The 25,780-nt window shown below is 48.9% G+C and overlaps 7 protein-coding genes across 7 annotated transcripts, besides 1 other annotated feature; 4 read left to right on the plus strand and 3 right to left on the minus strand.

The window, feature by feature from the left end:
• Positions 1-5,223: 5,223 nt before the first annotated feature.
• FPSE_00461 (uncharacterized protein) lies at positions 5,224-9,616 on the minus strand (the record flags this gene model as incomplete). Its single annotated transcript, XM_009253581.1, has 3 exons — positions 5,224-6,306; positions 6,359-9,413; positions 9,555-9,616. 3 exons carry the CDS (start codon positions 9,614-9,616, stop codon positions 5,224-5,226), a joined length of 4,200 nt encoding a protein of 1,399 aa, XP_009251856.1.
• A 229-nt stretch (positions 9,617-9,845) lies between these two features.
• Positions 9,846-9,871: a microsatellite.
• A 2,552-nt stretch (positions 9,872-12,423) lies between these two features.
• Positions 12,424-13,987, plus strand: FPSE_00460 (uncharacterized protein; the record flags this gene model as incomplete). The annotated part of the gene is made up of 2 exons (XM_009253580.1): positions 12,424-12,662; positions 12,721-13,987. 2 exons carry the CDS (start codon positions 12,424-12,426, stop codon positions 13,985-13,987), a joined length of 1,506 nt encoding a protein of 501 aa, XP_009251855.1.
• Positions 13,988-14,392: 405 nt separating this feature from the next.
• Positions 14,393-15,643, minus strand: FPSE_00459 (uncharacterized protein; the record flags this gene model as incomplete). Its single annotated transcript, XM_009253579.1, has 1 exon — positions 14,393-15,643. The coding sequence occupies one exon, from the start codon at positions 15,641-15,643 to the stop codon at positions 14,393-14,395; it is 1,251 nt and encodes a 416-aa protein (XP_009251854.1).
• A 2,239-nt stretch (positions 15,644-17,882) lies between these two features.
• Positions 17,883-19,643, plus strand: FPSE_00458 (uncharacterized protein; the record flags this gene model as incomplete). Its single annotated transcript, XM_009253578.1, has 3 exons — positions 17,883-18,879; positions 18,933-19,101; positions 19,193-19,643. 3 exons carry the CDS (start codon positions 17,883-17,885, stop codon positions 19,641-19,643), a joined length of 1,617 nt encoding a protein of 538 aa, XP_009251853.1.
• Positions 19,644-20,335: 692 nt separating this feature from the next.
• On the plus strand, positions 20,336-21,119 carry FPSE_00457 (uncharacterized protein; the record flags this gene model as incomplete). The annotated part of the gene is made up of 2 exons (XM_009253577.1): positions 20,336-20,498; positions 20,548-21,119. The coding sequence occupies 2 exons, from the start codon at positions 20,336-20,338 to the stop codon at positions 21,117-21,119; spliced, it is 735 nt and encodes a 244-aa protein (XP_009251852.1).
• Positions 21,120-22,328: 1,209 nt separating this feature from the next.
• FPSE_00456 (uncharacterized protein) lies at positions 22,329-23,311 on the plus strand (the record flags this gene model as incomplete). The annotated part of the gene is made up of 2 exons (XM_009253576.1): positions 22,329-22,775; positions 22,847-23,311. 2 exons carry the CDS (start codon positions 22,329-22,331, stop codon positions 23,309-23,311), a joined length of 912 nt encoding a protein of 303 aa, XP_009251851.1.
• Positions 23,312-23,625: 314 nt separating this feature from the next.
• Positions 23,626-24,896, minus strand: FPSE_00455 (uncharacterized protein; the record flags this gene model as incomplete). The annotated part of the gene is made up of 2 exons (XM_009253575.1): positions 23,626-24,671; positions 24,731-24,896. The coding sequence occupies 2 exons, from the start codon at positions 24,894-24,896 to the stop codon at positions 23,626-23,628; spliced, it is 1,212 nt and encodes a 403-aa protein (XP_009251850.1).
• Positions 24,897-25,780: the final 884 nt, after the last annotated feature.

A 25,780-nucleotide genomic window follows, 5' to 3' on the forward strand; every position in this document is an offset into this window, starting at 1 on the left:
CGAAAGATGCAGCATCGGAAACATGGACTATCTTTTTGCGAGTGAGACTGCAAGAACACGCACGGGCTTGTTCTCAAGGCGCAGCGCAAACCGTGTAGGATCAATGAGCCTGGGTACCCGTACCGTACTGTATTAGTATCAACAGGGCAAGGGTCCAATTGGGACCGGTGGCAGGGGTAGGAGAATAGAGTCCTGTAGGTACAGACACCATATGTAAGAAAAGGGCGGCGACCGATTCTCAGTCCTTCCATACCTAGGAAACAGTTCCGCTCCCGTTCGAGACGGACAGGCTCGGCGTGAAGAGTCATCTCACCTATTGGTCTGAGACAGGGAGGTTGAATTGACCTGCAGCAGGGCTGAAGGGGTGGGTTACAGGGCCTAGAAGTGATGTGATGCAATAGCGACAGTTGAAATCCATCAGATTCCACTGTATTTCACTGTAGAGTGCCTAGGTACACTACCGTCGTGTCAATATGCATGTAAGAAATAATATGGGACTTGTTCTTCTTTTTCTTGTTCTTCCCGTGGCCGAGGGCGTTGTAGCGTAGCGTAACGGGTAGAAAGAGAGAAACACCATTGATCAGCTTCAATACGAGAGGGCAGGTTTATGACGTCAATTCGATATGGTGAGAAGGAATTGAACATGCGAACGATCGAGGTTCTAGACCCTTGAATAGGCAGTGAAGGACGCACAAGGCGTGTTGGTTGTTACCATTGATGGTACTGTAAATTGGGTATCGCATTGCAAGTATAGGCATCGTAGAAAGAAATCCATAATTATCTTGATACCTACAGCATGGATCGTGGAGAAAATGAAAATAGAGTCAAAAAATTAGGAACTTTGGCAAGTTAGTCATTCAAGGCAATGGTTCGCCCGGCTCATGCCCGTGACACCTGCCGCGTTGCAGGAACGAAACCCAGCACACGTGCCTCCACTCAGGCAGGCAGATCAGGCAGAGCTCTCTCTTTCTCGCATTGCCGCTCTTGAATGAGTAACAATCTTCATTCATCTCCCTTTCTTTTCTCCATCGTGCGCAATACGATGGAACTTTGAAACAGAATGACTGACTGACTGATCGGTGACATGACGGCAGAAAGAAGCCCAGCCACGGGCCAAGGACTGATGCCTGGATTGCCTTACTTGCCCCAGGTAAGTAGGTATTTGCTTATTTCTTCAAGCATTCCTTCAGTCAAAGAGAAAAAACACCACATTGGGATACGATGCCAGAATCCCATAGTATCAACATGTTTCAACGTCACGTTCAGCACCGTTTATCAGCGCTGCGCTGACCCTTGTCGCTCGGCACTTATGGTGGTGGTGGGTGAACCACGATGGAGGGATTGGGAATGTTTGGGTGGCCTTTCTGCGGCCAAACGTCCCGGTGCTAGGGCACTGGAGTAGTTTGAATCTGCTAAGACTCTGTAGGGGTTGGCTACCTGCCCCCTGGGATCTGATTCGGCTTCTTGTTTCTTGTTTCCCGTTTCACGCCCAGCCAACTCTGCAGTTGGACAAGCCACGTCCCGAATTTAGAGTCATGAAGCTACCGGCAAGCGAGCCTAGAACCACAGGGATCAATCATCTCGACTATTGCTCCCGCTATCTATTAATTAACCACTGCATCATAGCACTACATCATGATGAGTTCTGTGACATCAGAATGTCAATCATGTATCCTTCAACTGTAGCAGGAGGGCGAATCGAACTGGCTCAACACTGAGTTATCGACATGCTAAACTCATACCCAGATACCTCTCAAAGACGAGGTATACCGGCCATTCTACTCATATACAACTATCCGAGTGCTGCCTACAAACTGCAAAGTACTGGAAACAGACCAATTCGGGGACCACATCTCGTAAGCCTCTCCCACAGACACCCCAGCACCACGCTGACCGTCTTAGCAACTGGATCCCCTGTCAATCGTAAGGCTGTGTCTGCATCAACCCCCAGTCTTGGCAATGCTTGCTCTCTCACCTTGCTCGCTCGCCCTTCACCGTTTTTGTTCAACAGCAGGTGTATTTTTATGCGTTCGTACCCGTACTAGCCATTTACATTGGTTATTCCGTACGTTAGGGTTTGGCATGTTTATTTGCGGCTTGTTGTTCTCATTTAAGCTCCCGAAGGGACCAACTGACAGGTCCGAACAAATTCGTTCTTGGAAAGAGATCTTGCTTTCCGTAACCTGCCACATAGACCTGTGTGCTCAATTGCACCGGGTTTCTTGTGACTTCCGTCCACGACCGGGACGGTGGAAATTGACAGCACACCAATCAGGCCTGTCGCAAGGCCTGTCGCACGGCGTCCCGGTGCAACTGATATGCACCACTACCTCAGCCCTGGAATATTCTCGAGCATCATACCAGGATAGTCAGTCCGTACTGGGAAATAATTCCATCTCTATTGTCTGCACCTCCATAGTAGGGGGGGTAAACTATGCGGTTTTGCATTGGCCACATGCTGAAAGCTCCGTCTAGCATGTCTTGTTTTGTTTTACACACAGTATTCTGACATACCTACCTAGTTAGCTAGGTGAGACTGCTGGCAAGCTGCCGAGACTTTTCCTACTCCTTGCATTATATCTTGACCTTCTTATTGGAACGGGGCACAAAGCTGTCCGCCGCTGCAAATAGGAAGTCTGACACCTGACTGCCTGAAAAGGGTGTATGCCTCACGTGAGCTCTGATAATCAATTTGCTGACGACGAGGCCTCACACAAGAAGGACAAGCCTTCTAAATCGAGAGTTTTTCGATACTCAAAGCTTCCAAAAGTGTCACATTGAAAGAAAGGAATAACACATGCTTCAAAGTCGCACAGCGTTTTGCACCAGGTTGGTCTCAATGCACGTAAAATGAATGCTACTGTGCATGAAATTCTCATTGCTGCACATTTTTGCACATTGCTCGTTGCGTTATCGAGTGCTATCGACATATGATCGAATGTCTCACTGTACCCCCACACTAACAGACAGCTTCCGTTCACATGTCTTGCCATAGACACCATCTTATGACAACATGTATCCAATTGGCTCTGACATAGCCAATTACCCCTGATTGGGAATCATGTCTCAGGTACGTTTCGATCCTGCTTGTAGTCTATCTGGTGTCCCTTCTGTTGTTGGTATCATGGGCCGACCGTTCGGCAGGGAAGCAAATATAGTAAATCCATTCATCAGCTAAGTCGTACCAAGCCTGGTGCTAATGCATACAACAGTAAATAGTTATCCATACCTTTGAAACAAGAGTCATATCTGAATAGGCATCAAGAAGACCCCTGTTGAACTCGGCATGCCAGTAGGAAAAGCCAGTGACTGGCTGGTCAAGGTCCAGTTAAACGTCAATACCAAAGGCTCGGGGAAATCACGCGAGAGCACAAACGAACGTCGGATACCCCCATTAGTTCACAGCAACAGTCATTTGTGCCCTTTCTGCCTAAAGAGTGACATTGTTGTACAGGCCATCAACTTGTTAGAAAGCTTGTCGTCTTGTCCGGTGATCAAGTGCTGCTGCACTTACTCACCCACCTTTACCAATTCTACATACATTTGCAATTGCTCATGATAGCACTGACAACATACCGTTGCCATGATGGAGGGTTCAATGACCTCACACGTCTGTTGCACAATGATAATGACCCTTCAGCCTTGCACAGAACCCATTGAACAACCCTGTCGTCGACGGGGAACGGGTCAGTGCCCCTGCTCATCCGGCGGCGGCGCCCAATGATCGGAGCCCGGAGAGGGGCGCCACTGCATGCCCCACTGGCTGCGCCTCCCGCCGTGGCTTGCTCCCCGGAGTCGCCGGCGGACAAACTTGACTTACATGATGCTTTTCCGGCCATATCATGACAACTTCTAATCCTCATCTGTGCTATTGCAGAAGCTATCTTACACCCAAATAATTACATGCTGTACTTGTTGCGGGCGGCTGCAAGGCGTCCAGATGCTCCACCCTCGTGCTTCCGTTGCTATTCTTTTTCCGGGCACTCACCCTGAGGCATGAGTCTGCCTTGGATCAATAGACCAAACCATGCCAGGTACACATGCAGTTGTCTGAACCTACTACAACGGATGTGAGGTCCCATATTCGGCCAGATCCCGTTGCTAATCTTGTCATAAGCAGACCCCTACACGCTGCATTTGCCAATCATCATGTCTCCCGCTCTTTCTGACTGTCATATTTCCCACTTTCCGGGACTCCAGAGCCACGGGTCGAGGAACCTAGTTCCCTGCACCATTATGTGAACATCTGAATTGCTTGGCGCCGCGGTTGTCTATCGATGCAGTCACAAACTCTCTCCACTGCCTCTGTCACCACCCAAAGAAAGATGTCACCGCTTACAGTTAGTAGAGTATCAACCGTTACAGAAACTCCCTGCCACAGCATAGCATTGCCGCCGAGTTTCAAGTCTTTCGGTCTGACCCCTGGCGCTCCCATGAGTCTCGACGTGGTCCATGATCTGTCCGACATCATAGTGCGTAAGGCTGATCCGCACTCGCGCCGATGCTTCTCGAATTTGCACCATCCTTCGAGCATCTAGACTTCAGCTCTCTGGAGATCATATAAGCATCTGACGTCGTTCAAGTTTCCAGCTTCTAGTTCTCGTCGTCATAGGGGAGGCCTCAGTCAAGAATCAAGAGCGGATGGCGAGTCTAGTCTCGAATATTCCATTATGTGTATGTAAAGCTGTTTGGATGCCTGAAAGGCTCGCTGGTGCAGAGTCGAACCGTACTTGCCAGCCCCTATACTTCTATAACCCTCCGATTCAATACGGACAACAACATCTATCGAGTTAAGTTGAAACAGTCGTCAAATCTCGTGATATACACGCTTCGCTAGGTCACATCCCCAATACCAAAGTCATCTTGGTTCGCTGGCCATTGTCTTCTGTGACACGACTTGCCCCCATACAACCCCATCGCAAGACAACTGCAAAGTGAACGTCACCAGTCGCTGCGCGTATCTGGTCACGAGTTTCGAAATAAACAAATGAGATGAATCACCATGCCACAAATGAGTCTTCCTCCTTCTGCGCCTCTCCATACCCGTAGTTGTAGTGATGCAATCATGTTGTTGTAATAAGGAAAATTTTTGTCGTCACAAATTGCGCCGCAGCGCAGTGTATGGTTTACCCAATGGCACACAAGTTTGAAAACGGAAAAAAAGAAATGCTCGACACAACCTGAACTCCAATCGTCATGAAAAGCCATTCTCTGAAATAGAAACTATGATCGTCGACTCATAGCAGCCGTTGCACCAGCAGCGGCCAGATCTTGCTTTCCGCTCACGGTCCTGCCAGCAGCTCGAGGTAAGCCGCTCGTCCCTTGTGCGAGCCCAGTCGTACCGGCGCTGGTTCGTTTAGTTGGCATGGAGCTGATAGGTCCCATCTGTCCTGAGGCTTTGCGAACAGGGCCAGAAACAGGTTTGTGGGGGCTAGCTCCAGATCGCAAGGATCCAAGAGGTTTGACAGCACTACCTGGAGGGTCGGGGAGAGGCCGGGGAGTAGAGATAGTGTTGTGCCGTTTCATAGGTGACGATTCGCGGGTTGGTGGCATACGAGGAAGAGGCATTTTACGCCCAGTAATAAACTCGTGCCGAATCGCGTCCTCGGGTTTGAGTCGTCTTTCTGGATCCCAGCGCAAACAACGTTGCAAAAAGTCCAAGAATACCTCATCGTCGCATTTGAGTACTTGCGACAAAGTCTTGGAGGAAGGACGGCGTCTGCGACCCTTTGAAGATACCGTGAGGCGAGGCTTGCCCATTGAGTCGAAGAAGAGCTTCTTTCGGGTGCTCTTCTCGATCAGGTGCTTCTCAGGAGGTCCAAATACCTCCATGATACACGCAAGTTGTTCTTGCTCATTTTCTCCAGGGAAGATAGGAACTCCAGTGTATAGCTCTGCCAAAATGCAGCCAACACTCCACATATCAATGGGCATGCCATAAGTCATGCCGAGAATGACCTCCGGGGATCGATAGAACCGGGACTGGATATATGTATAGACCTTCTCATTTTCAAAACAGCTGGAACCAAAGTCGATGACCTTGATCTCTGCGTGAAGAGGATGTCTGAGGAGGATGTTTTCGGGCTTTAGATCACAATGGATGACTTTATGTTGTTTGAGAAGATTGAGTGAGCTGAGGATCTGCTTGGTAAAGCGCCGAATGATCCTGATGGAAAAACCTCTGAACGCGTGTGCCTTTATTAGTTCGTAAAGGTTCATGTCCAACAGCTCTGTGGATATACAGAGATGGCCGCGGAAATAGAAGCTTTGTGTGAAGTTGACCATGCTGTGCTTGTTCTTTGGGTCCTAGTACGAGTTAATACAGTATGCCACAGAATTAATAAATGGGTTTACTTACCCATTCGCGAAGCTTCTGCAAGATGTTGACCTCAACAAGAGCTTGTTGGTGAAATCTCTTCTTGTTTCTAATGATCTTGATGGCCACCAGTCCACCCGTCTTATGATCAATGCAGCGGACGACTTGTCCAAAACTACCTTTTCCGAGAACATCAATGATCTCATATCGGTATGCAAGGTGGTCTCCGGGGACAATGGTATAATCTCCACGCTCATCGTCGTAGCCAAAGTTGGGCGCATCAGATTGAAGATCACCAACCACTTTGTGTGCATTCTGTGTTCCGCAGAAGAAAACGTCGGTGTAATCAACAATCTCGCCTCGCTCATAAATATTGAGCATGGCAATACGGATGGCTTCATGAGCACCGACTCGTTCCTTTGGTGTCGCCCGCTTTTTGAGAGCATCCAATGTCCTAGCAGCAACATCTGTTTCCTTGCGTCGAGAACCCAGCTTGGCCATTTCCTCTTCGGCTGCTTGGTCGTCCTTATCAAGATCAGCAGAATACGAGTCGGGGCCTTTCGCCAGGCCGGAGGAATTCCTGGGGCGGAGAATCTTTTGCATAACAGAGGTGTTTCGGCCAACAGGCATTGTCGAAGGGTCAGGGACGGGCTTTTTCGCAGTCCAAGAATCGCTCTTGGTCTTGTCATGTGTAATGAGCCCATTCAGACTGCCGCCTGAACTTTTACGTCTCCTTGTATCAAGATAACCGCCAGGGCCTTGCTTCATATTCGGTGATGGACTAGCTTGTTTGACATTGGATAAGTTGTTGAGGGTGGCTGAAATTGGAATCCTAGGAGGCGGCATAGGTTCCTCCGGCTGCTTTGCATGTGTCTTATCAGGACCATCTCCAGCGGCGGTTGTGTTACTCTTGGAATTTCCACGCTTCCAAGAGAGGCTAAGTTTTCGTCGGATAGAGCTCATAGAAGACGGCGTTTGCGGTTCTTCTGGTGTAGGCTCGGGGGGAGGGGATTTAGAGCTGGTGGATTCGGCGTCTTTCGGTGCTCGAGGGCCTGCGGGCTTATGGTGAGGTTGATCTTGGAAGATGCTGGCGTCCGAAGTCGTGAAGTCAGCACCCGTTTTGGATCGCTTCAAGAAGCCGTGATCTGCACCTCCCTTGGGCAGAGAGGACGATAAGAAAGGCGACATGCTTTGCTTGTGGTCAAGCTCCTTGTAAGCCAACGAGGACTCGGTCGAACTAACATCGGGAGGCGTAGGAGTGAAGTGGGCATGGTGGACAGAGCTGCTACTCCTCAGAGATGGGAGCTCAGGAGTATCCCCGCGACGAGTCTTGGCAAAGAAAGAGCTCTTGGAAGCTGTCATCGGGGTAGTTGGTGTCTTTGGTAAATGTCGCGGTGGTGGAGGGGTTTCATGTCTGTCCACACTGTTGTGATCTTGCAGGGCTGCAATTTTGTTAGTTGTTGGCGTGCTCAACGGTCCGAGATTCATTGGAGGTAGTCGTAGTGGTTGCAGATGTCGCTTGTTAGGGGGTGTGGCCTTGTTGTCAGGCTCAGCGACCACCATCGGTACATAGCTCCGTTGACCACTTGGCTTTCTATGCAACTTTGTAGGCTCAGGAAAGACAGGCATCGATATTACGCCGGTTGGGTTCGAATTGGCACCCATAGCATCCATGTTGCTGAGTGCAGTCTTCTTCTTTTCCATAAAGTAGGTATCCGCAGGCGAGTCCTTCGGGGACTCGTATGCCTTTGGTATAGCAGGGACAGGAGGCACATATTCATCATCATCGGCTGGTATAGGGTTGTGTACTGTAGTGTGTTTTGGTGCAGGCAGGCGTGACGTAGATGACGAGGCAGAAATACGATTCAGGGACCCAGTCGACGTCCTTGCAGAATTTATGCTCAAGCAAGAAGTGGCTGACAAGACAGAGTTATAAGACTTGCGATGCATATCTGGGGTAGTCCGTGAGGATGATGGAGTACCAGAAGTCCTCCTTGGTATCATCGAAGGTGATTTTGATTCGGCCCTCTCTACCTGGTTGTTCATCGACACTGGCGGCGGCGGCGGAGGTGTTGACACCTGGCCAAGGCTTACGGATTGCGGCATCGTGGACATACGCTTCATTCGTCTTGTATCAGTAGGACTAATTGTCCTTGCCCCAAGGCCTGTCGCGTGCGACGAGTGGTGGGCACCAGGCATCATGGAGACCCTCTTGTTGGTAGATGACGGTGTGCTCAGTCGGCCTCCTACACGAGGCGATCGCGGGGCAAGAGTTGAATGCCTGTTCTGCTCCGGAGTAAGGGTATTGCCGAAACCCAAGTTTGCTTGATTCGAACGTGGTGGCGGCTGCACTGATTTAGCCTTGGTGGCCCTGGAAGTGGAAAAGTTTCTTGTCGTATTTTCTAGCCATGACGGATTGGCATCCATCGAAACCCTGGCAGAGCCAGTAGGTGCTCCTTCAGAATACAGACTGGGCCGCCTCTTTTGGGCAGGACGAGACCCATAATCTCCATCACCAATGATTCCGGGGCCGATTGATTTCCGAGGAGGCTTGGCCACGGTAGTGCCAGATACAGGAGGATATTGACTCTGTCGGCGAGAGCGTGCAGTGCCTGGCCCGGTTGCAATTTCAGTCTGAACAGACACACCGGTGGTGTTGTTAGGCTGCCTGATAGAGTTACTGGGTCGGCGCAGGATCGAACTTGATCGGGCGGGTCGAGTGCTGGATTGGACGGCAGGGCGATTGGCAGCGCCATTCGAAGATGGAGCTATTTGAGAACGAGAAGACATGCTGCTATCATCTGCTCCGTGGGCATCGAGACTACCCCCTTCACCGGTGGAGGACGGGAATTGGGCGAGTTTGAAGTCTGTTGAAGCCGACTCGATACTGCTATGCAGATCGTCAAAGCTGACCGACGGCAAAAAGTCGAAAGACGCAGTCGAATCGTTTAATTGATTTTGTTCCCCATCCCTACTAAAAGAAGAAAAAAGAGAATGGTTACTGGAAGGAGTTGCGCTGAGCATTGGATCGTCAGAGGCGAAGCCAGGATTCGTCGAGGGTAGAGGTGGTCGAGGCTGAGCGTTTGTGGTTTTGCCCCTGTCACAAAGGGATCAAGGTCAGCTTGGCCATGTGCAAGGAAATGCAAGGCGACAAAGGTTTGGATGATGATGGACCATAACAAGCATGGACCATCAAGTCAAATGTAGAAACACAAACAAGAAAGATGAAAATGCTCACAGTCGCGTTGGAGAAAAGTTGGCTGGTCGAGGCCCAGCAGGTGCCTTGTGCTCACGGCTCATAGGGTCCGGTCGAGGGGTGGCTGGCAATGCGACGACGGAGGTGGATTTCACGGGGTCGGTCGCTAGCACAGACTCAGTCCGGTCAGGGAGCTGAGCGCATTTGAACGGCTACCTCATTCCGGAACGGACAAGAGTGTTGAGATGCAGGAGAGCAAACAGTGCAGTGGGTGAGTTAGAGCGGTCGGCGACGGGCGAAACAAAAATGTACTCGACAGGATGAGACCCAGAGTGAGTGATTGATTGATTGATTGATTGCGGTGGGCGCGCCCCAAGAAAGGGATGGTACAGTAAGATGCGAGATGGAGATGGATAAAAAAGATGGAGTCGTTAAGACGGGTTCCAATAGTGGAGGTAGGTTAGGTAAGGCAAGGATGTTGGTTGTCTTTTTTTTTACCCTAGCCTAGGTCTTTCCCAAGACAAGATGGAAAGATGGAGAGGATGGTCTTTCCTCACTCGTTGTCAGTGGTCACAGGCAGTCCGAAGGGGTGCTAGGGGCCAGCGGCCAACATGGGGGATGAAAGACTTCTATGAATGCTAAAGCTAGGGGCCCTTGGCCAGTGTCCTTTAGGGAGCCACCTTGGCGGACATCTTCCTATTTAGTGTGAGAATCACGACGCCTGAGAGGCTGATATTGGCGAACAGGACCTTGCGAAGAAGAGTGCCTGGATTGTATCACGGCTAGTAGGTTAACAGACACTTGGACATTTAAGCGGTGGACCTTGACACGGGAAAAATAGATGCCATGATTGGATGTTGAAGTTGGGAGATTGGTCCCTGAATTAGCTACTGGTACGGATAGAGTGGGTGTTTCCATACCTGCAGAAGGTGAAAAGACGGATTGATGTCTTTTACCGCCATTTTAGCTGCTGCGAGGTACATATCTACACGGACTATTTCTGCCGGCATCAAGAGGTATCCTTACCGTATGCAAGCTAACACACGGTACCTACCTTAACAGCAATTCATTCATTCCCCTTACCTTGTTAGCCTCCCTCGAGCCCGCGATGCAGATATTAAGGAACGTCAATCATGACCATTTGTCCGTTTAGAGAGATGAGGCATTCTTCCGTGGAATGCCAGCCCGATTCCGCATCAATAAGGCCGCAATTATACTCCTAGATTGGGCTACACTCTGCCCGTCAGTGTCGTGGTTTATCGTCATCACATTTCATTCGGTTCACAACTACCCTGTCTCCCAAGCACGTCTAGCCGATAGCGAGTGGCGCCGTCGGTGATTCTAGGTGGAAGATTTGCACACGGTGGATACGACAACGGCATCGTGATGCTACCAACCATACGACATGGTACCGAGTGGTATACACACGTGAACCGGTTGACGCATCAACGGGCACTGCCACTAGCTATCAGTTTGAGTTTGGTTATATAGGCTGTATTTGGATGTTGACATGGGAGATATTCAACTCCAGATAAGGTCTGGTAACTGGGTCTCGAAACGACAGTTCTACTAATGTAACGCTGTTTCGCAACCAGGCTGCCAAGTTTTAAGACTCCCCTTTGATAAATTGACCGATGTCATCTTCATCAAGCCTCCCGCTCAGACCAACCACTTCAAAGTGAATACAAGGATTGAGTCGTGTCTTGGATTTGAAGGACCTAGGGGGACCCATTACCTTTTCTCGGGCATCTCCAGCCGGTAGGGCCATAGCCTATACGAATGCATCGTTTTCTGCTGGAAAGGACAGCACAACACTGGAACTATTTCGAACAGCGCATTGTTTCCAGTCCGATGAACCTGGTCTGTCCTATAGATACTGCTGCCAGTACCTTGCCTCGTGCATTGTTGTCCTGCCAAACACCAAGGATGTGATCGTGTATCTCAAGTCGCGTTTTGTTGTTGTGTTTTCTTGCCGTCTGCAGAACCCTGACCGCCCCGCAGCTGAGCGCAGCTGATTGATGCAGAAGGAAAGATAGTCTAGACTGGCTAGGTTCGTAGGAAATGATATGTGAGTGAGTTACCGTTGTCACAGGACAGTCAATCAATGAGCATGCACGATGCTTTACGAGATGAACTGCCTATCGGTCGGGTGATTGCTTCGTATCGTTGGGTATGAGTAGGGTATCTAAATTGGGTTTCACATAAGTTAGGGAATTAATTAACTGAAGTGCACTATATTGCACCCTTGATCTTCAAATCTGTCACAATGCCTGAACACGCTAATAAGCATGAATCTCAAATAACGAGGGTCGTTTTTTGTCTACCGGGTTGGTGTGGGGTAAACAAACATGGGCACAGAAACGATGGAACAAACTGTTACATGGTAATTTGAGTCGGAAATATCAGACTTAGTAACTGCCACAAAAGGCCATTACTCATATTTCCCGTCTTGAGTCGTGGTATAATTTCCCTAACCCAGTCATGCCAAATGACCATCGCTAGAGAAGCTAAACGAGACGATCTATTAGAAGTTATTGCGTGTTCTTTTGACGACTTCAATGCGTCACGGGCCGCTCAACGCTTTACCAGATTGAATACTGACTGTCATGAACATGGAGGGTCACTAACTTTCAGCAAATAGGGATTTCCCATGAATCTAATAAGCCGTTCTCGAGTCGGACTAGCTTCTGTGTACCTTTCCCCTCCTCTTCCAAAAGTCAGCACAGGACCAAAGTTGGGGGTTGTTCCCAGCTGTTTGGCTGAAGGTGATGTCACTCAGTGTCACATGCCCGCGATCGTGCCGTGACACCTCCACGCGGGATGGGCATCTGGAATCCCTAGTTACCAACCGAACCTCTGAAACCTCCACAATCTGATGTTGTACGTTCGAATTATGGTTTGAAATAACCTCATGGACGACTTCACTGCAGAAATGTTCGCCACAGGGCGAGGCTCTGACTCTGCCGAGGACTCTCGAAGGCGTCGCGGCCATGGTGACGATGATGACAAGACGCCCGCAACTGGTGCCGACTCGAACTCTCCTTCAAATTTACCTTCAGGGTCAGACACGCCGCCTCAAAAAACAGGCATACGTGGAGGCTTCGCAGCTATCCGCCAAAAAGCTAACATACAGGATCGTTTGGTAGAAAAGTATATTGGGCATCCTGAGATACTCTAATTCCAGAATCTCCGACTAACCGCATGATAGACTTTTGCAACAAGTCATACCGACCGATGACGATGACCAAAACGACGTCCACTTTGTGGGCGACGAGCAGACAGCTACTCAAACCGAAAGACCAAACTTCAATATTACCACCATGTCCTTCAACTTCCGCCGTTTCAATGCCCGAATAGGTGTGGTCTTCAAGTTCCAGGCGCGAGTCGAGCGCATCCTGTCCTGGAAACAAGCATCGCATACCCTCTCGCTCCTCGCCGTCTACAGCTTTGTCTGTTTAGATCCGTATCTCATCTTCGTGCTACCCATCGCCATACTTCTATTAGGGGTGTTTATCCCCTCCTTCATGGCAAGACATCCTGCGCCGCCGAAAGGTACACTGTCAAGTGAGCAAAATGTGGGCTATTCGCCTCAAGGGCCACCTCTGGCACCTGCGGCAACGGTGAAGCCGGTCAAAGAGCTTAGCAAGGATTTCTTCAGAAACATGCGCGATCTACAGAATTGCATGGATGACTTCAGTCGGGGACACGATCAGGTCGTCGCTCTGATGGTACCAGTAACAAATTTCAGTGATGAGGCGCTGAGTTCTACTTTCTTCCTGTTTCTCACAGTGGGTGGCATAGCCATGACTGTTTCAGCTCACCTTCTCCCTTGGCGGATCATATTTCTCGTGGGCGGTTGGGCTATCGTTGGTATGGGTCATCCACACGTTGCCCGCCTCATTACCGCTGCTCATCGCGAGCATCTGCAACCACAAGAGGCCAAGGCACAATCATGGCTGGAAAACTGGACCAGCTCAGATATCATACTCGATACGAGCCCTGAAACGCGCGAAGTCGAAATCTTCGAACTGCAGCGCAAAACCTCTGGTGGCGGCGAGTGGGAGCCCTGGTTGTTCTGTCCTTCTCCCTACGATCCCCTCTCGCAGCCTCGCATTGCTGGTGAGCGACCTCGAGGTTCTCGATTTTTTGAGGATGTTATGCCCCCCGAGGCATGGGAGTGGAGTGAGAAGAAATGGGCTCTGGATCTCTGGAGTCGCGAGTGGGTTGAAGAGCGCATCATCACAGGTGTCGAAGTTGAGACTGAAGGTGAGCGTTGGGTGTATGATATCTGGGACGAACGAGATGAACGTACTGGCGTTGTGGATCTTCCTGTCAACGATAAGGGAAAGCAAAAGGCGACACCCAGACCAAGCTGGGAGGAGAATGACGATGGCAGTGGCAGGAGAGGGAACTGGAGACGACGACGATGGGTCAGACTGGTGAAGCGTAAAACAATTCCGCTGCAGCCAAACTGATTTCTATCATTTGTAGTATTAGAGCATAGCATTCGGCTGTGCGTACAAGGCGTTGGTGATTGGTCGGTAATGAGATATGCTGTGTAACTGAGGCTGAGAACGAATATATATCATCATGACTTCACGCGAATCAAACCCCAACCAAGAGCTTTTAAGTATTAATTAATGGATGCGCTTTCGATTGGCTGGGTCAAGGACTATATACCAAATCCAACGCTGATTGCAAGATCATCTCTCCAGAAACCAAGTGGTATCATGCTCAACAGATCTCTGCTGTAATGGCAAAATTGGGGATCTTCTGATCCTACCAGATCATTCTATGTGCAGTCCGCTCATAATACGTCAAACCGGTACCCATGATGTGACAAAGAAAAAAGGAGAAAAGAGTAGACAAGTCGCATAACTTTAGAGAACGGCCATCTTATCGAGGATCTTTTGGATACCTTTTGTGCTGCCACGGCCCTCATCAAGCTCCTCGGCCATCTTGCGAGCTCGCTCAATGAGAACCATGATAACTTTTCGGGTGTACTCGAAGCTGCCGGTGGACTCCATGTACGAAACGGCATATCGCTTCACCTGGATGTCCGAGGTCTTTTGTTTGAGAATGTTGATAAGCTGGAGATTTGTGGGGTTGGAGCGAATGCTGTGGATAACAGGGAACGAGAACTTGCCCTCGGTCAGATCCTCACACATTCCCTTATTATGGCTGTACTCTTTGGACGACAGGTTCATATAGTCGTCGCGAATTTGGAAGATGAGGCCAATCAAGTTGACGAGGGGCACACAGTCGGTAGGACCGTTGGCCTCTTCTGCCATGAGCTTGATACCGAGCCGGAAAAGACCGCCTGTTTTGTTGCCGACCATTTCAAGGTAGTCCTCCTCGGTAGGGCAGGTCAGAGTATCTCGCCAGAACAGGTCCATTCCTTGGCCCCGGTGGAGGTTGACAAGCTCGTCGGAAAATATGGTAATAAGCTCTGGGTTGCCGAGCTTGTGAAGCTCTTGCAGGGCAACAAAGTAGATGTAGTTGGCCGAGTTGATGGTCTGGGCGACACCAAAGATGTTGTGTGCGACAGGAAAGCCACGGCGCAGCTCAGACGAATCTTGTACATCGTCAATGAGAAGCGAAGACTCGTGTAGCATACCGACGACGCGGGTGATGACTTCGAGGCTCGGCGCGGGCACGTCGAGCCAAGCATTGAAGGCGGCGATCAACTGGGCGCGAAAGTCTTTGCCGGGATGGCTAATGACATAGTCGTAAGGCCCACGGACGACGCTTTCCTTGTCGCCGTTCCATGAGCGCTTGGCCGTGAACTCGAGATCCTCATGAGCGTAGCGCTCGGGGTCGGGAGGTGGGTTGGGAGCTGTCATGACACCGTAGCCGGGGTTTGAAGCGTGTGTTTTTGCAGAAGCCTGCTTCTGGCTCAACCAGTTGCCTTCTGGGACGGGGCGCAGGACGGATTTGGTAGGAGTCGGGCTGAAAGAGGTTGGGACGCCGTTGCTCGAGGTGCGAGGGGGGATAGCATTTGGAGAGACAAGTGGGTTGGATATTGCGGACATCGTATGCATTGCCTTAGGCGACAGCGATAGCATGTGCAAAGCCGACGGGGGCAAGGTCTCAGGGTTGAGAGAGAGAATGGGGTCGGCCGTGGGGATCATATGGGTTGTGTTTTGGGGTAGTCGGAGTCGGAGGAGGGGTCTACCCGTGTTGGATAGGCAGCAAAGATGTTTGGATTACAGTAGAGGAGGTGAAGAAATGTTTGATATGAAGGATTAGGACAACCACGTAATGATAAGCAAATGCCTTCGGTTGTGCGCGCGACGTCGTGCCTCGCCTTGCCTCGACTTGGTGCAACAATAGCGAATGATATTTGTCGGGTAGTTCGGGTGAATGTATAAAGTAGTCGACGTCATTGAGTATCCAAATGATAATGTCTAAGCCTGCCGAATGAGACGATAGAGGGATCATAGAGTTGACCCTGCGGTCTCAATGTGGATAAAAGCTACGAGTATTCCGCGCACGCACCCAATGCCTATGCGCTGGAGAACAGGGGTGAAAAGTCCTGCAGCTCCTTCAGTTTGAGGACTGAAAGAATGGAAGAAAGTCCTTGAAGATTGTCCGTTTCGTGATGTGTACTATAAATTGTAGGTCTACACATTGAGAGGTGAGAGGTACGTGTCCGTCCCACGCAAGGCACATGGGCGGAGCTACAACCTAAATGCAATGGATGCTTATGAGGTACCTAGGTACCTTTCACAAGCTTTTACATGGGCATTTACTTTTACGGGCTAATGCAGAAATTGAGGGAGCTTAGGAGCTGGAGCTTGGCTTGGCTACAGCTACAGCTAAAGCTTCCATTGCTTCGTGTTCTGTTCCCTTTGTTGTCGAGAGGGGAACGAATAGATGGAGGGGTTACTGTAGCTCTAGCGGAGACTGTCAGGGGTGAGGAGGCCTAGATCGATGTAGGATTGTGGGGAAGCATCCAATTGGCAATCAAAAGCAGAGCAGAGAATCCGATCATTCCATTCATTCATTGACTGCAGGTGAGAAGCATGTTGACGTGATATTGCATTACTTTATACATATATACGTGTATCCATTGATTCGTGTTTGTTGGTTGAAGCTCGTGGTGATCTGAGTTTAGTAGTCGGTTGTCGGAAACCCTATCAGTCAATATTAACCTAGGTAAGCAGCATGAGATGAATAGCAAACTATAGCACAGACAATATACATCAACTCTCTCTTCATCTGATACAACTGCCGTGTCTCTCATCAACTCACTCACTCAATCTGTTGGGGCAGAACATACCACATCTCAGCCCACGATAAGGCCAGGGCTCGCGATAGTTGTCTATCGTTGAGTTGATATCCCTAATCTTTAAGTTGTCAGGGGTCACGTTTCCACCATATTTACCAGTGACATGTCGCCAGTTACGGACCCAGATATCGGAGTTAACTCTAGATTTCACAAGCAAACCTAAAATCAATCAAGGCAAAGAGCTGATCAATGGGGCCATGTCAAGTTGGACCCTGTGGATAGCTGACTACCCTATACTATCATCGTTCCACCTTGAGAATGTTCACCAAGTGTTTGTCTCTTAATAAATATCCTTCCTTCGAGGCTTCCACTCCCATTCCTGTTGTGTTTTTTTGTTATCTTGGTCTTATGTCTAGCTTCTGATTATAATGGTCGGAGAGTCGGAGGTTTCTCGTTCCGACGTACCATGAGCTTACTCGGAGGGTTCGGATTCAATGCCATTTATTTCTACAAATCAGGCACCAGAATCAGGCTTCTGATATCATCTGGCCGCGGAATGCAACTTGTCCACGGAGTTAAGACACGCATTTCGAGGTAAAAGGCGATAACGTTAACACTATTTCCATGCCTTCACACCAATACCATCAGATCACTTCCCTGCCAGGTTACACCAAACTCACAGTAGCTAACGTTAACAGTCTCTGGTTAATGTTATCTTTAACTGCCGGCCTAATAAACATTTATAACACGGCAACATGATCCGAACCGCGAAGGGCGAATCCCCCCTCTAGCTCTTGAAAGGATTCGCTAGTCAACAACCGTCTTTGGGATTCCAGCCTATAGTGTAATAAGAACGCCCAAGATATGACGACAAGTGTGGAGCGAAAGTAGTGATGCCAGACGATGATCACAGAAACGACCCTACATCTGATTAATAACCTATTTTCGAGCTCGCGAGTATCGGGCCGCTAGAAGAGAGGGAGAGTGTCATGGATTTACTGAGAAGTGACATCTACGTAGTGTATGTAAATGCTTGGACCCTTGTTTTCGAAAAGATATAAATTGAGTCTTGGCCCTCTCGTATCTTTCTTGGCAATGCAACTAAATACAAGCCAAAAAGAGCATTCTGAAGCACAGCAATGGCGCCGATACATAGAATCTTTTCATCAGTCAACAACAAGCCCTACCGAACTACAAAACTCGAAGATGAAAATCCTCCCTACTTGAATGAGGATGGCTATGTTGACTTTGCGCCTAACGATATAAGGAACCCCCAAAATTGGTCCACGCCTCGAAGATGGGGTGTAACATTAGCTGCTGTGATGCTCGTTCTTAATGCCACTTTTGCCTCAAGTTCACCAAGTGGTTGCTTCCCATCCCTAGCAAAGCATTTCCACGTGTCTGAACTGGTCGCCGGCCTGACAATCACTCTATTTCTCCTGGGATACTGTGCCGGACCGCTTGTCTTTGCGCCCCTGAGCGAGGTGTACGGACGAAGATGGATCTTTTACATCACCTTCACGCTGTACATCATCTTCAACTTTCTATGTGCTTGGGCACCCAACTTTGGCGCCCTTCTCGTGGGACGTTTCCTCACTGGGACTTTCGTTTCTGCGCCTCTTAGCAACGCACCAGGTGTACTGGCCGATATCTGGTCACCTCTCGAACGCGGCAATGCCATGGCTGGATTCGCTGCCATGGTATGGGTTGGTCCGGCTCTGGGCCCAGTCATTGCAGGCTTCCTGGAGCTCAAGAAGGATTGGCGGTGGAGTTTCTATGTCCTGCTCTGGCTTGGTGGCGCGACTGCAATTATCATGTTGACCATCCCTGAGACACATGCTCCAACGCTTCTTACCAAGAAGGCACGAAGAATCCGCAAAGCAAAGATCCCTGGATACGAGAACGTCAAGTCCCAGTCTGAAGACACTGACCGGACTTTGGCAGCGGTGTACAAGATTGCACTAACTCGACCATTCATCATATTCTTCGACACCATATCATTTCTATGTGCCATCTACATGTCTGTTGTTTACACTTTGCTGTATATGCTTTTCAGCATATATCCTATCGTCTTTCAGCAGCGACGAGGTTGGAATAGCGGCGTGGGAGAGCTGCCTCTGATCGGAACAGTTATTGGTGAGTCCTTTCCGAAAACCTCGGTCTGTAGGCAGGTTTTAACATGATGACAGGTGCATGCATTGGAGGGTTTATCGTATTGATCGACTCGCACATTCGAAAGAAGAAGATTGAAAAAGGAGGAAAACAAATGGAACCAGAAGACCGATTGCCATTGGCCATGGTTGGCGGTGTTACATTTGCTATAACCATGTTTTGGTTTGCATGGTCGGCTGAGTATAAGTAAGTAACCCGCCTCGTGTTGATGAGTTCAACAATCCATATGTCTCTGATGAATGGACTTGATAAGATCATATGCTAACTTGGTAACCAGCTCTATCCATTGGATCGTGCCGACAATAGCAGGTACATTACTTGCTACGTCTCTAATGCTCATCTTCGTTGCCTACTTGACATATCTCGTGGACGTATACCTCATGTACGCCGCGTCAGCTATTGCAGCAAATACCATCATACGATCAGCATGTGGCGCCGCAGCACCTCTTTTCACAAACCAAATGTTTAGCGCTCTTGGTATTGGCGGCGGCGGCAGTCTCATCGGTGGTGTTGCTACTATTTTGGCTGTTATCCCGTTTTGGTTTTACAAGTATGGAAAACAGATCCGCATCAGAAGTAAGTTTGCTCCTACAAAGGACAAACAGGAAGCCAAAGAGAGGGATGAGGAAAAGGACGCTGTTGCTGGTACTGGTACTGGTGATAGACAGAACAGTGTCTTGTCTAACGATGTCTCGGATGGATCGGATTCGACAGCGGCTGCGAGATAGGAAGGATATAATCACTGGAATGGTTTTCTGTAGTTAGAGATATTTGATGGGCTTGCATAGTTTCAAAGCCTAGGTAATACAGACTCTTTCGTCGCCTTACGATTTAAGAGTCATAGAAGATAGGATAAAGAAGCATCCTTATTCTCATACAATATAAAAGCATTGCTTAGCAGCTCACTTCTTCTTCCTGCAACACAACCTAGGAAAATACCACCTTAAATTGACCATTGAGTGTACCAATACTAACCTTCCTGTCAACTAACTTACTTACGCCTTGATCCTTATTTCCAATACAACCCCAGCCATCATAACGCAATACCTAGTATAGAAAGTCAAGATGGCTGTCTTTTAGCTTCAGCCTGATCGCATTGATCAACCGTCTCGGAAAGCTGAACGATGAATCTCGGGCTCATTGTTTGAATTTCTAAAATGGCTGATCAATATGATCAAGTTGCAGCTAAAGACTGCCGCCTTAAAGGCATTGCTTGATAAGTTGGAGCGGTCTTTGGCCCTTGCACCCGTATGGATATTGAGGCCACACAATGGAAGATCGTCATTGAGCAGATGTCAAAGTTAGGGCATCCAATCAAAACCATGGTTCAGCTTATACATCACTCAACCCAATCACTTGTCCATGGTTAACTCACCCCTCATCGTTCTTTCATATACTCAAATATTAAACACGAAGCAAAATGGGACGGACAGTCGTTGCATTCGACCTCTACGGCACCATCCTCTCCACTGAGTCAATAGCAGGAGAGTTGGCAAAGCTATACGGGCAAGACAAAGCTCAATCTATCGCATCGCTTGCTAGAAGGTATCAGCTTGAGTATACATGGCGTGCCAATAGCATGGGTTAGTGAAACATAATTCAAGACATGACTATAGCTGACAGTATCCAAAGGTACTTATCGCTCGTTTAGCGATCTTACGAGATGGTCATTTCGACAGGCTACCAAGGAAATTGGGGTTGAGCTCACTCCAGAGCAGGAGGAACACGTGATGAATGCATATAACGGTCTCGATACGTTTCCAGATGTTGACGATGCGCTCAAGAAATTGGCAGAAAGTCCATCTATTGACCCTTACATCTTCTCCAACGGCACCGCCGACATGATCGCCTCATCGCTCAAGACATCGCCTTCCTTGTCACAGGCGAGCAACGTGTTTACCCGGGAGAAGCTCGTGAGCATCGACTCGATTCAGGTGTTCAAGCCAGATCCTCGCACGTACAAGTTCATGGCCAAGACAGCGGGCCTGGAATTGCAGCTTGACAAGGTTTGGCTCGTGAGCTCGAATCCGTTTGATGTAGTGGGTGCGACAGCGGTTGGACTCAAGAGTGTATGGATTGATCGTGGTAGAAAAGGATGGAGTGATGGACTTGCGGGATCGTTGGATGTGAAACCTACAGTTATCGCTGCTACTGTGGATGAAGCCGTGCAGACGATTTTGCGGCAGTCTGAGAGTAGTGAGTAGAGCGACGATGATGTCATGAGTAATTAGAATGCCAAGTTACGTGTCTGGGGTTCCATAATACGTCATATATAAGATCCGTGCAATATTAAAACGTCCATATGCCAAAAGATTAATCTGTCCATGTGCTGGCGTTTGAAGCACGAACCTGATAAGGGGCCGAGAGTTGGCGAAGTGATTTTATATTTGGATCTAATATTCGATATCAGCCCAAAGATCAGATGGAAGGAAATCAAGTCAGGCAGAATTGGAAAAGCCAAGAGTTAAGCCGACTCTAAAAATAACAACTGCCATCCTTGATGTTAATGACATTCTTTCGCCAATCGGTACTCCATCGACGATGAGATTATGCAGTTTAATGAGTATCGGCCGAGTACCCACATCCGGCCGGAAAGGTGAAGACAATTGAAGATGGAGATATAGTTGAACTGATGATTGATTTAGTATGAGAAGAACAGTAGAACAATTGTAGACAAACTATGTCCTGTTGTAACCATATTTGCCGAGACCATCCATCAGTTGCTGGGTGATTGCTGTGGATGTAAACAAAACATCCATACCAGCTCATCAGGTGAAGTATCATTTTCTGTCAGCCCAAACGTCAAACTATTATTCAAGCCGAGACTTTGTTCTTAGCTTGACTAGTTTACCTATTCCATACTTCATCTCTTGAGAATAAAATATTAGCGTCTTTTCTACCAGGGCATTCCCTTCTCCCAACTGTCTGGATGACAGGACGACCGAGTCTTCTTTAGCGCTCGGGCAGTTCTAGGTTCTAGGTTCTAGGCGCTGCAATGCCCGGACCCCTCCAAACGGCCCTGTAAACCCCGGAACGTGTAGACGTGACACTCTAAACCTTGGAATTTCGGTTGCCCGTTGCCGTGCCGATGCTCCACCCCAACCTCAATTGTTTGGTTTTAGTCCACCTTCAACGGTCGATCCTAAGCTTGAGCTCGGTCCCGTCACCGTCATTTTCGATCGTCAATCACATTTTCCATTCTTTTGCTCGTCGTCCGGTCCGGATCGTACGTTGAACACTTTTTCTTTCTTTCTTTCTTTTTATTCTAGAAACACAAATAAACGAACGAGCCCAGAGCTTCAGTTCTCTGTTTCTTTTTGTTGTCGACTTTATCTTATCTTCTCGGCAAAGCTTCCTATAGCTGCCCGCCACTTTCGTCTTTCCCACTTACACAGCTAGCTGTCAACAACAAAATGGAGTCACTATTATCCCTCGCCTTCGACAACCTCTCGTCTTACGATGGACCCAAAGTTCGAAAGGGCCTTCGCCAGGTCGAAGGTCTTCTCGCCCAAATCTGCCTCTCAAATGCAAACACAAAAGCGAAAGCAAGCCCTCGAAACGACCGCGCCCATCGAAGCCGTGATTCAGACAATGACGGAAGCGATACTTCTTCGACACCGCCTCAGAAGGACCTTGCCCGGCTTTCCCGAGACCCAGCTTTCAGGGAATTCTTCAAACTACAAGAGGGTTTCGAATGGAACGTTGCTATGCGCCTGATCAGCACCCTCGATAGGCTCATGGCCAAGGGCGGTGATGGTGGAAACGACCTCTTGATCTTGAGCTCCCTCGACCTCATCCAGGGACTTCTGCTGCTTCACCCTCCCAGCAAATCTTTATTCGCTCGAGAACAAAACATGAACGTATGTAGCGCATTGGCCTTCTCCGCCACCGCCTTTTCTTTAAAAAAGCACAGACTAACAACAATTCATAGCTTCTTCTCGACCTTCTTGAGCCTTACAACTGCCCCGCCATCCAATCCGCAACTCTACTCACCCTGGTAACCGCCCTTATCGACACTCCCATCAACACACGCACTTTTGAGAGCCTTGATGGCCTTCTCACAGTCACGTCACTCTTCAAGTCGAGGTCCACAGCTCGCGAGGTCAAGCTCAAGCTCGTCGAGTTCCTCTACTTTTATCTCATGCCCGAGATACCATCCATTCCCCGAGCCGACCAGCGCGATAGCGTCCCCGCCATGTTCCAGCGCAGCCCTAGCAAGCTCGCTGGCGCTTTTAATGCCGATTCCCGACGCAAACGTTCTGGTTCAGATCCTGAAGGAGACACTTATCTTACCACCGAGGAGAAGCAAGAGCTGCTCAGCCAACATCTGAGCAGTGTAGAGGAACTTGTCAAGGACCTACGAACCTGCGCACCATTCGGCGGCGTTGTTTGCTAAAGACAGATAGAATGAGAAAAAATTGTCACGGACAACGGTTACATTTTGTATTTCTTTTCTTTCGCATTTCGTTCAATGGCGGCGTTGTTAGGGCTCATAGGCGGCGCCCTTGACGTTTCCCCCCTTTATTTGGCATGGAGTTCTGAGCATCAACTGCGATACATAATTGTTTATTTCTTTTCTCTCTATTCGGATGTGCAATGCACTCTCAAGAATTGGATGGCTCTCTTCGTATGTACGAACTGGTTGGGCGTTTCTAAGTAACCAAAAAAATTAAAATGAATAGACTGGAATGAATCTCTCTCCTTGCATTATTAATCCTGCCGTGGGCGTCTGTCCCCCATTATGCTTTGCGGTGGTGTCGGAACGATGGATAGCGGACGATTAGGGGTTACCGCTGAATCGTTACCGTACAACTCGAATCGACCGTCCATTGTTTCAGAAAGAGGTGTTTGGTACACTGTACCTGGGCTGGACATGGGTGATAATAGATCACTGCCGTCTCTTGTTGTTGAATCAATCTCGACTGGCGCCGCGATATCACCCGGGCTTTGTGCGTGCATGGGCACTGCAGCGTCTCGGCCAGGTGAAGTAACCCGTGAACTGGCCTGTTCTGTGTATGGGCCTGCTGCAGGATCTGGTCCAAAGTAGTCCCGAGTCGGACCTGATCGGATATGGCTGCCTGATATATCTGTCATGCCATCACGAGAAGGTTCGTTGGCGTGCCCGGGTGCAGAGAGTCCTGCCGCGCTTCGCTGACGTCTTCGCTTTCGCAGACACATCCAAGTAAAGCCGCCGATAATAAGGCTCGCTCCTACAACGACGCCGACACCTATACCCGCTTTTGCGCCGTCTGTCAACTTGTTATCACCATCATCGTCGTCGTCGACGACTGTGGTACCGCTTTCTGTGGGCGCAGCTTGGGCACAGTATCCTTCGCCACTAACTTGCGTGCATACTTGGTCGTTGTCGCAACATCCCTCTCCGATTGTGCAACTATGCTGGGACGTTGTGCATCCTGAAGGTATAGGGGAGAGTAGATCCGTTCTCGAAGCAGGTCTCGTTGAGGCGCAAGCACCACCAGTGCGGCATTCAGAGTTGTAACCGCAGCAGTTCCCCCCGAGATTGCTGGGGCAGAGATAGAGACTTGTTTTAGGACACTTGCGATCGCAACAACCCTGTTGCTCAGTGGTAGTTCCGCTCGCGGTGGCAGTACGAGTGCAGAAGTAAGCGGTTGAGTTGCACGGCGAGTCGGACGAGCAATTTGAACCTATAGGACAACATTTCGGGTCGCCTTTTTGGTTGACGTAGCAGTAAGAGTCGTTGTCGCAACAGTCATCAGGGAAGCCAACTTCGAGGCCTATACGATGTGAGTTTGAGTTGAGAGAGACGCTGGACGCTGAAGTGTGTGAGACTAACAGTTATGATTGCCTGAACCACAGTCTCCAGCACGTTTGGCTAGAGGATAGGAGCGGTCGATAAAGAATCGTGGCATCAGATCGCCCGGTGCAGCCTGGAGTGTTTCATAGCGTCGGTGGGCGATGGCGAGAGGAATAAAGACGATATAAGTGGCGAAGAACCTCATGGTGTGTTGTATGAGAGGGGGAGTTGTTAATTGAGTCTTCCAGGGTTCATCCTATCATCTCGTCGTTTATTCTTCGATTCGCTTTCACAATTCAAAAATGATGTATAAAACGTGTTGAAAGAGCGCAAAATCGAACAAAGGGAAAAAAACAGAATGAGATGAGATGAGGAGCCAAGACTCGAAAGAGGTCTATGCATGTAAGACTGAGAACCAACTCAGCCGAGGCGTAAGACCCTGCGCCTGCAATCCATTGTTGGGTGCATTGTCTATCATTTCTGACAGATTCTATTGGCTATTGAGTGATTGTCAGCATTTGTTTCCTATTGTTTAGGGATCACTTTACCATTAATTGTCTGCTTAAAGTGGTCGAACAACGTGGCATGGCGAACGGGGGTTCCATTTTGATGGGGCCTTTTGAGGATGCAACTACAAGTGCTTACATGACACGACCCAACTTGGTATAAAGCCCGCAAAATAGTCAGCGTTGATCACGGGCATGTATAATGAATGGTAGCCTATTTCTAATGTGGCCGTTGGTTATTAAGAAGGAAATGTAGCCTGACAGGAGTTTAATTCAATAAGTAGGTAGGTAGGGAGAGGAAAGAAGACTGTTGATGTAAACGGTGTAATCGAGATGTGTCAGAAAGACAAGATATTGGTAACCCTTTGGCCACAACAAGTATGCACTCAATATCACCCCTTCCTATATTGCCTATTGTTATTATGCACAACACGGTTAATTCTCCGATATCAACATATTTAGACCGATTTAACCATGGCTATTCCTATTCAATCTGCCCCCCGCAGATAACATTATCTCCAGAATTTCAATGACCTGCATAAAATCCCGAGGTTTATAACCCTGATTGGACCTTATCTTCATG

The sequence above is a fragment of the Fusarium pseudograminearum genome, chromosome 1, assembly GCF_000303195.2.
Source record: "Fusarium pseudograminearum CS3096 chromosome 1, whole genome shotgun sequence".
NCBI classification, from domain to species: Eukaryota; Fungi; Ascomycota; class Sordariomycetes; order Hypocreales; family Nectriaceae; genus Fusarium; species Fusarium pseudograminearum.